Below are 10,843 nucleotides of genomic sequence, written 5' to 3' on the forward strand. Positions count from 1 at the left end.
GCATGTTTTAAATATTTTATTATCAATAGTTATCCAAGTCAGTGCTGATGGGCCTCACTGTGTGTGCAGAATATAAAAATAAATTTGTTAACAAAGCCATAACCACTGCAGATCAGTGGAGGATTCAAATAAAGCTACTCATTTTTTGAAATTTATAAAAAAAATTGGGAAAAAAGGAATATTATATTATTGAAAATTTGTCCAAGAGTGTCATTTCCAAAAATCTACCATCTAAACTTTCCTACCCCTAACCTACATCTGTAGGAATCCATCCCTCACCCACCCAACCCCCCCCACCGATTGAACTAGTGTAAAAAAAAAAGAAAAAAAAAAATACAAAACTTTTTTTTTCAAAAGCCAAATTACTTTATTCTTGATAAATCATAAATATGGCAAGGGTGGAAATTATCTTTTTAACTTTATTAGCACATTGTTGCTTGAAATTAATTAGATGAAATACACAAAAAAATAATATAAATATATAGATATATAAAATAAATACATGGATAAATACATGTACAAATAAATAACAAAAAAATGAATAAATACACAAATATATAAAATAAATAAAACAATATTTTTCTACATTATATTCCTGAGATATCCATATCTTGATTTGGTTATTCTTGCAGATAAATCTTTGTACAAACAAAAATATTTACAGAATTACACAAGGAAATTGCTGTACATGCATATGCAGTACCAGGGTAACACCAATAAATACATTCTTATGATCTAATGCAATAACTTAAATACTCAAGAAGTACAGATTCTCATATATCAGCCTCCAAAATGACACGACATTCAAACAGAATTATTATCTTGGCCTAATGACGTCGAATAGTTGCAAGGAAACTCCTAATTTGCATAGGTGTCAAGAGTACATCCAAAGTGTTTGATGGAACTGGCACAGGTTTCTTGTCTGCAAAAAAAATATAAAAATCAATTTGAACAATTTACTATATTATATATATGTTGTATTTCAGCCAGAAAATTCATCATATGGAACCCATAATGCTCTGTAATCAAGTCTATGATGAATGAGCGAGTGTTTGCTTTGGTTCAATTTAATTCAGATACGGTACATTTATTGACCATAACTGATGAAAATAACAATAATACAAAATACAAACATTTAATATGGTCAAGAATCAACATAGAGATCAGTGATTGGTCTGCCTCTCAAGCAACCCTCTGAACAAAATATATATTATATATAAACACACAGAAGGGCACCTGATGGCATGCTTAATTATAGATTTGCTTTGCAAAATGCTTTGTAATATATTTCTGAAGAAAAATCGTGACATTTCAACCAGAATTAAGATACTGGATTAAGACACTGGAATTCTACCATGTGTTTCCCAATGGCATGAAACAGAACAGACTATAATATACAGTTTGCTCACTGTCAGGGAACATATTACTCTTCATAGAACTGTTTCATCAAGGAAAATCATGGTGAAAACTTTCCAAGCATATCACATTGTCTGGATGTCCTGATGCAATAAAGCAGAATTTCTAGTTTACACCAGGGGCGGATTTAAGGGGGGGGGGGGGGGCGCCCGGCCCCGCCCCCCCTTTTGGGAGGGAAAAAAGGGAAAAAGAAAAAAAGAAAGAAAAAAAAATGATAGCCCAGAACGCCTCAAATGTTATTTTCGGGCGTCTAGAACACAAAAATTTCGCGGGGGCATGCCCCCGGACCCCCTAGGACATTGTTGTCTCGATCGGCCCAAATTTCGGCCCCCCCCTTTTGGACATCTCTGGATCCGTCCCTGTACACATTTCACACTTTTTCGTTATAACGACTACCATCGTTTGGTTTTACATACCATAATAAACTTTCTAATCAGAGAACATTCCAGGCCCTGCTCTCCCCAATAGCACCACTGTCATCACTCCTGAACCTAGTTTAAGAAGCATGTTACCGAACTTAAAATAGAGCATAAAGCAACATCTTCTGAAAAATTAACTACAACTTACTGGATGGTGTTGGTTGATCGCTGTCTTCGATTTTCCATTGTAACCTTTCAGCATCTGTTACAAACTGATTGGCTGACAGTGTCACCTCTCTCACAGATACAACATCAAACGGTACAAAGAGATTCTATGGGGAAAATCACATAAATAATAATGATAATAAAAACTTTATTTAATTATGGAGACATTTGTTCACCTCCATGTTTTTCAACAAGATATATAAAATTACTGAATGATGTTTTATTAAAAGCAATAGTACAGTAATAGCAATGGCAATCAATCAAGGATTTGTATAGCATAAATATCCATGGCAGAATGCAATGTTCTGTAGTGACAATAAAATAAAATAAAATACATGTATAATGTGTTGTGGATGTATAATTATTATTAATCAAAGTTGAAGTAATTACTAATTTTTAAAGTGTTTTCTATCTTTTCTAAGTGCTTTCTATCTTTTAAATATAATCAATACACATTCACTTTATCCTATTGAATATGTGAACACTGAATTACTCTTATTGCCTGAAGCCTCATTTTTTTAATTGTATTATATTTGCTGCCAAGAGGATACAGTTGAACTTGCCTAAGTCAAATCCAAAATGGCATTGAAAAGACTTGGATAAAATTAGACTTACACAGATGGTTAATTAAGTAATAAACATGACAATTTGGTGTGTAAAATAAGATCGACTTAGAAATTATTTGAGTTAGGCAAAGTGAACTTAGGCAGGTTTAACTGTACAACTATTTGTGTGACTTTCACCCTGAATGAGAGCACTTGCCTTTAGGGAAAGTGTAACATTTTGTGACAAGTTTGGATCTTCAGCACATTCAAACTGATGTTCAAGACGTATAAGTGCAGTGCTGCTGTCCCACAATTGAAGCGTTAAAAGGTGAATATTTGGAGGAAGAACACTTTGCAACATGGAACCCTGAAATATAAAGAACATATTATTTTGTTCGCTGACTTGTACCTTCTATTGAAAAATGTGCCACTGAAGAAAAAGTGTAATAATAAAAATAATAATAAATTATTATTATTATTATTTATAGAAATAAAATGTAGACACAAACATCACAAGACAATTCAAATCAACAAAAATTAAATAAAAACTCAATGTCAGTTTTATTTATATTTTAATAAATGAAATATTCAAAATATAGTAGAATATTTCTTACATTTAACTTATACTTTTTTGGCCAATCAGCAGAAGCTTCAGAAAAGGATAGTGAGGGTGCCATATAAAGCTGTTCAGCTAATTGACGATGAAGACTAGCTGACTTATTTGGTGGAGATAACAAAACAAAGTGCTTGCCACGAATAATCAAACCATCTCCAAACTGACCGGTTTCATTAAGTGGTTCACCGACACCACGAGCATCATCTTTCAATATTCTACGATGGACCTATAAAAAAAATGAAAGACAGTGGTTAAGCAGTGATGACACGATGGTATGTTAATAATTAAACCTGAGCCAGAGTGATTAACAACATGTAAAAAAGAAAATACCCCAAGCAGCATGTCAATAAAGATTTCTAATAGAAATCAAAGTGTTCTAACTAAGTAATCTGTTTCTTTTATAGTTTTCACAAAAAATAAATTTGTCAATATAAAATTTTAAAAATATATGAAGCATTACAAAAAGTGTAATTGATTGATTAAAGAACTGAAATAAGAACTGTCTAATTTGAATTAGATAAATTGGTTCAGTCTTTAAATAAGCAATTCAATGCTGACATAAAATTATCTTCAGCTTTTAGCATAGAGACAGTCTAGTTCAGTGTTCCGCAACCTTTTTACTTCACGGCCTATTTACGATGCTAGGCACCAAGCCGCAGCCCAGCAACCCAGGGACCAACATACCAAAACCTGGCAAGAAGTTTTGATCATGAACTTAAGCCTCCATGTATATACAATAGTTTGACATCATTATCTGTTTTCTCAGTGACAAAATTTCATTGTATATAATTAAATATTATTTAATTAAAGAAATTACACCGCACACTTGTGTTTCCACCCTACAATTTTTTTTTCTTTTTTCTATCATGATTCTACTGAACATGGTTCTGTCACACGTCATAGTTTTCTCCTTCCAAAAGCTTTCACGCACACTCAGTTACTCCTTAACTTTAAAGATGACGATCTGGCGGTTCATCCACTACCATTACTTCTTTTGTCACACCTTTCATTTGCATTTCTTCCCCACTAATGATAATTTTTGTAAAGCCGCTATAACCCAAACATTCGTCGTCATAAGGTAAATCATTTTGTCATTGTTAAATGAAAGGTTGGGAGGTAATAAATATAATTTTAGCCCACACTCCTTTTTAGTTGCTCGTTGTAGAGTCATTTAAGTCCATCGTACGAATGTGATGTGGTCGCATGCAGAGCACATGCCCTGTTCTAGCAGGTATAACATGTTCAGTACTGGAGTTGCATCATTGCGTCTCACTACCACCAAGTGACTCGGTGTACTGTACTATGCTTGTAAATGAGTGCAGACTATAAACATGAAGTCAGCAATTACTATACTGTATTTTTAATTAAATATTAATATTCATACTAAATAATTGTTCACACAGTTAAAACATTAGCGTAAATTAAATGAATGGTATAGAACTTGTTTTTAAATTTTGTCATCATTAGTTCTTTTCTTAAAATGTGTTGTATTTTTCATCAATTTGCGTCCGTTTGGTTCCATCATTATGGATTTTAGTTTGGAAGACCTGACAATTTGTTTGCTTAGGAAGTATGAGAAGATATCCCTACGCTTCATTAAAGCTGAATGGATTATCATTTTTTACACAATTTAGTAATGAGTTGGGAGCTAAGTACTTACCATTATTTCCATGGAACCTTCTTTCATGCTGCTTCCTCCCTGTGATCTGTCACTTAATATTGTCAATTGTCGTTTTTCATCCTGTGTTGGATATTAGAAAAATTACTGATTAGTATCATGTTTTTTTCAGTGATCTTGAAAGAACCACCATGGTAAATGGCTATAAATCTACAAAACAACATCCTATCCAACATTGTTTTCACATTGAGATCGTGTTAATGCGATTCTTTTACATATAGCTTCAACCCTTTAGTCCTGTAGACTTGCAGTATTGATTGGTTTGACTTTATTAGCATTATTTATGATCCTAAACATGGATTCATAAGATAAGACATGGACAAGTAAACATCATGCTAATGCCAAGATAGAGAAGCAAAAAGGAACACTATTCTAAGCAACATAAAACCTTACCTTGAGGTACATACGACTGTTAACTGGGTAATAGTTCCCAGCAACTGGTTCTGTGACATTATATAACCAACTCTCACGGTGATCTTTACTGGATGGGAGAAAAACCAAATCAGATTTTTAGAACATTTATAGCCTGTTATACTGCAACAGTCTGGCTATAAAAAATCATCAAATTAGTTAAGATATAAATCTTACATTCTTTCTAGAATTTCCCTTCCATTTGAATCTGTGTAAAACTTCTTCCCAGATTTTATATCAGAGTCAAACCGTGTTATGATCTCCTTTCCAAGTCCATCTCTTTAAGAAGAAAACAAAGATTTATAAGAAATGGGTGTATCTCAAAATAGACAAGTAGAAAGTACCTATGCTAGGCTAGATGCAATGACAAGGGGCCTTTCCAGTGTGTCTATCAAACCTAACGGTTCCTGTGTACATAATTTTGCCTTTGTTACCCTTAATTAGATTTATGCATCACTATGGCAGAACCAATTGCCACCACTATTCTGTTATTCAGCAATTTCCAAGACTTCTTTCTTCATTTCTGTGTGCACATAATTATATAATACTTTGCAATAATACTTGAACTGTTGGGTTGGGGTTCCACCAACAAGGTTATGTGCTGAAATCTATGGCTAAGTAGAAATCTGGTGTTACCTATATATTTAAAAAAACTAAAAAAAATGTTTTAAATGCTTACATTTATTCATTTTTACCTTTGTATTTTTCTAAGGACATTGTATAGTATAGTAAGTTCTTTATAACTCTTGTTAAACGCAAAAGTTTTCAAATATATTTTTGTAGAAAATATGAAAAATGTTTGTAAAAACATTGTATTTCTGTGAAGCCAGGTGGTTGAAGATGTTATGCTAATAATGATTAGGTACGCTTTAGAGTTCCTGTCCAACCACCCGGTTGATTGTATTTTGTCATCTTCTTTTGACAATAAAGAAAGGATAAAGAACAACTGAGCAATCCCACAAATAAGGTGTTGTCCCACAAACTCACACTTTTACTTACGATTATGCTGTAAATTTGATACCTTAGCAATCCAAAGGGTGGGTGGCAGAGGAAGTCTATTGTCTTATAAAGCATTTTTAGAAAACATATTGCAGGTATCGAATGAAAAATATTTACACGTAGGTAGAAGTTATTACCTTTAAGCACTGCTCTCAGGCATAGTAATAATTTTCTGAAAGACACTTCTCAAAATTTTAAAATAATTTCTATGTAATATATTTATGTTTATGAGATATCTTACGCCTGTATTCTTAAAATGAACTTTAGTCGAACTTCAAACTAGAACTTTATTTAGTCCTAGTTGCAACTTCAACTTAAATTTGTATTCATAAACAATGTAGTTGTTCTAACTAAATCAAGTCCTAGTTTTAGTTCAGCTGAAGACGGCTGGCAAGCAACGACTATCAAACTAACTACTGAAAAGAGCTCATTTTAATAGCAGACAAAATTTTAGAGATCTGGGAACGGGGATGAATATTAAGCTGCCGCTTATAACGTATAACAATAGAGAATTTGAACAGTCACTAGAAATTTGCTTTCTTTGAAGAACTATTATAGTTGAGCCCGAGTGAGGGCAGCTCCATCTTTGTTGTTGTTATGGTGAAGCAACGTGACCACAACGCGATTGGATTCCGTGCAAATAAGGAACTATCGCATCTGGCTAGCAAAACATGTTAATTTCTCTTTTTTGAAGCTAAACTTGATGTCTCTTTTGTTTAAAACACGGAAGATATATCAGACCTGTGTATACAATCGTTTTTATACGTTTCACTTTATCGTGAGTTACAAAAAGCATGTTTTTAGCAGGGTAAATATTTCAAGTCGGCGATTTAGCCTGACCCTAGGCTGACTAAGATAATCGACCTGCGGAGGTATCATTTTAGGCAAGGTTCGCGTCATTTAGTCATAGTACTAGTCGAAATTAGACTCGAACTATGACTAAAGTTTGTTTTAAGAATACCGGGGTAAGACTTGAAAGGCAAATAAATACCAACTACAGTACAGTGAAAGTTATTTTAAGCTCTTTAGTGAAAAGGTACTGATAAATGAAAAGAACAATTACTGATGATCATTAAGTGCTTAAAAGGGCATGCCTCTTCACCTTATCAGAAACATTTGCATTATTAATATGCACAGAAGAAGAGCAAAAAATACGTCAATCACTAAAGTCTCAATCAGTATCAAAAAATGGTAAATTAAATAAAATACAAAGAACAAATAATTTCTCTGAAAGTTACTTACTCAAAATAAATGGGGCCCACAGTCCACTCAAACACAGCATGTTGCTGACCACTATACAACCTTATGACCTGGGTTAGCCATGGACTAAAGTATTGATGAACTTCCTGAATAAGGTCACCCTATAGGTCAAATAAAAAAATTAACCATTGAGAAGCAGATTAAAAATTTTGAATAAATTGAATGAATTTTACCAGTTTATATTTAATTTATATAAAACCTGGAAAAAATTTAAGTTAACATTTGGAAAAATAAATCAATTGAGAAACGAAATTTACCTTAGATATTTTAGTGATAACAGTCTTGCTCTGAGTGATCTCAGTAGGAACAGATTTGTCAGGTCGGAATATATATGCACCAGAAGCTTGCATTTCAATACTGCTTTTGTACCAGTAGAAGGATTGCTTAGTCAATGTTGTCAGGTTAGAGTTAATATCTGTAATTGAGTCTAATAAGCCAGTCTCACTATCAAAAGTAAGCTTCAAGTACTGAAAAAAACAAAACACACAGTAGTTGATTTTAGTTTAAAAAAAAACAAGTGTTCCCTGTGGGTCAGTGCCTCTAGTTTAATTACTGGACCGGTAATTATGTGGGTCTCAGTCCGCCCCTGGCTATGAGCAAAATGATAGAACTTCTTGTGTTTGGAGAGTAGACAATTTTCACTAAACAGCAATTTTCCTGATTCTAATGAAATCTAAAATAATTAAAATCCTAAACTTACTTCATTTTCTATGAATATAGGTGTTGAAGATGGTAATACTTCCTTCTTCGCCTTGCTAAGGCCAACTTGAAAGAAAGACAAAGATTTATTGCTAAAAATGCTCAGATATAGGAATACATTAATTTATAATCATTATTTGATTTCCTTGCATCTGGGACGGTAAGTAATCTCTACTTATTCATGAATATAACTCAATTTCAACATAAATAAGGTTTCAATACGATAAAAACACTCTTCCGTTAAGCCTGTCTTATGCCTAGTGTACAGAATGCTTTTCTCAAAATTTGGCGAATTCCAGATACACTAAAATACGCTCAAATTCTCAGCCAAAATCTGTTCTTACACACCCAAAATTTTGGACATATCCAAAATTTAAAAATCGACCGCAGCGTACTTCTGCGAACATCTAACAAATAACATGTACTGTATGTCGAACGTGTCAAGAACTTCCGCAAACATACACTTACGTTTCCAAAAATGTCGGGCACACATTGGCTCTACTCACTACATTGTAACAGGGGCATAGCTCTTCAACAAAAGGGTCCTTTTCTAGTTGTATGACAAACGTGTATAGCCACTGTGTGACGTGCACAAATTCTGGGGTCGAAATTGCCCTGCTTATGGCGTACCATTAAATGACACTCGCTCAGTTTGCGCTATGTTGTGCTATTTGTCACTTGTGACAATAAGTTCACAAAATGCGTAACATTCTAATATCTGACGTCTTTGCTCTAGCCCTCCCTCTGCTAGCTTTGTTTATAAGTGCCGAATTGTTCATGAATGTGTCCCAAAAATTAGATCAAAAGACTGGATATCCATTATATCTCTTTGATTTAAGTTGAAACAAGAAAAAGGTAAAGAGGTTCTTACATTTTGCCTTAGATACAATGTATGTATTGTAGCCAATGGCAGGGATGGTTGCCAGGAACACAAGCTCATTCGTTGCATTACCTCGGTTGCGTCTCACCGCTTTGGTGCTTGCAGAGACACTTGAAACCTGAAAAAACAAATACTGTACATCAACTACACTGGTCATCACATTAACGATTTTAACTTTCACATACACTGCAGCTCTCAGCAATATTATTTTGCATTATATTGCTCAACACCAGAAGTCCCATTATGTAAGATGCTCAATCAACAACCAATACATCAATATTAACAGTTCAAAGATCATGCATCAAGACCTACAGTAATAGGGCCTTCTGTTGCTTTCCCAAAGTTGCAGAATACAACTATTAGCACTACATGTTTGTGAGACATCCTTGCAGCATTCAAACAAAACTAAAGAGCTACCTATTCAATGGTCCTAAATTTGTTTCCAAGACGTGTCGGGTATGCATTTTGATACTTCGATTATGTATTACACTATCTTATCTGAGATGGAACAAATACAGAAATGAAGTTTTTTATTTGTATATTTATATATCTGCCAAAAAACTCTTACCATCCTTCCTAGAAGTGGCACTACCAACATAGCAGTGGATGGTAGTAGAACTAAGGCTTATCCAAGGTGGAAGCTAATAAAGCACAGCATACTGACAAAAGTAGACTTGCCACAAGTCCTTTACTATTTTTCTTCTCATTCTGGACAGAGCCACCAACTAGTGAGTCAATTTGGAGACGGATATAAGTGCGACATGTAAAACACCGATAAATCGCTGGGTACCAAGATGCCGAAAAGAAATGGCCTAATCTTATATTCCATATTTGCTTATGGGCAGACTGAAATAAACTTTTTCAACCAATCACAATTCTCACGTTTTTGAAGCCACGAACATGTTCAGAAACTGAGTCACTCGCATTGGCAAATCAAATTTAAGACCTATCCAAATTAAATATTTTTAAAAATACTCACTTCACTTTTAATAAGCTTTCCATCAGAATCTTCAACAACAAAATGTTCGCCATTCACAGGAACACGTATATAATGGAAAACAGTTCGCCCAATTGGATTATAAGCCATCACTGCAAACTAGAAACGCAATACATTGTAAATTTCTTTTATGAATTTGAAAAACATACGTTATGAAAAAGAAATAAAAAGGGATGGGTAAAATAAGGATATATTTACTTTCTGGTTTTTCATTTTGCTAGTTTTTAACATCGATATATCTTCTTCAGTCTTGAGGTGTATTTGTTGTTACAAGCTATCAATTATATAAAATACGGTAAAATTCCTATTAAGGGGGCACCATCTGGGCCAAAAAAGGAGTATTCTTAATACTTAATATTAATAATAGGGTGTCATGTTAAAAGGTATACTTTCCCTTGTCTCTTGGCTGAAAGTGTCCCCTTAGTAGGAAAGTATCCCAGGCCCGTAGCCAGGGGGGTTTTTAGGGGTTCGGGCGAACCCCCCTTTTTCAGCGAACCCCCCTTTTGCCAGCGAACCCCCTTAACCAGAAAACGATCCCCCGTTTCCAAAATAGTGCAATTTATTACAAAATATGAGCATTTTTGGCATGTTTATTTGTCGCTATCGATCGTAGTCCGATCGTAGAAATCAAAACAAAGCTGCAGCCAGCTGAATGACGTAACCAGCAAGACTTCAAAATGAATATTAATGAGAGGTTTGTTGCCTAGGCTATTTGACCAATCGCGTGCTCCGGAGTTTATTTACTTTGGCACGACGTC

The 10,843-nt window shown here is 34.1% G+C and overlaps 1 protein-coding gene across 1 annotated transcript in view; it reads right to left on the reverse strand.

The window, feature by feature from the left end:
• Nucleotides 1–352: 352 nt before the first annotated feature.
• The window catches only part of LOC117101122 (lysosomal alpha-mannosidase-like), a 19,229-nt gene continuing 8,738 nt past the window's right edge, over nt 353–10,843 (reverse strand). The window contains exons 12-23 of the mRNA XM_033241012.1: nt 10,068–10,184; nt 9,080–9,206; nt 8,210–8,274; nt 7,767–7,976; nt 7,492–7,610; nt 5,428–5,529; nt 5,233–5,320; nt 4,822–4,902; nt 3,160–3,387; nt 2,763–2,912; nt 1,984–2,107; nt 353–922 (exon numbers count right to left, since the gene is read on the reverse strand). Coding sequence (XP_033096903.1) covers nt 828–922; nt 1,984–2,107; nt 2,763–2,912; nt 3,160–3,387; nt 4,822–4,902; nt 5,233–5,320; nt 5,428–5,529; nt 7,492–7,610; nt 7,767–7,976; nt 8,210–8,274; nt 9,080–9,206; nt 10,068–10,184 — 1,506 coding nt within the window. The 3' untranslated portion in view covers nt 353–827. The remainder of the gene's footprint in view (nt 923–1,983; nt 2,108–2,762; nt 2,913–3,159; nt 3,388–4,821; nt 4,903–5,232; nt 5,321–5,427; nt 5,530–7,491; nt 7,611–7,766; nt 7,977–8,209; nt 8,275–9,079; nt 9,207–10,067; nt 10,185–10,843) is intronic.

Source organism: Anneissia japonica, unplaced genomic scaffold (genome assembly GCF_011630105.1).
Source record: "Anneissia japonica isolate Jap-2015-1 unplaced genomic scaffold, ASM1163010v1 scaffold4054_len1135799_cov195, whole genome shotgun sequence".
Classification (NCBI taxonomy): Eukaryota; Metazoa; Echinodermata; class Crinoidea; order Comatulida; family Comatulidae; genus Anneissia; species Anneissia japonica.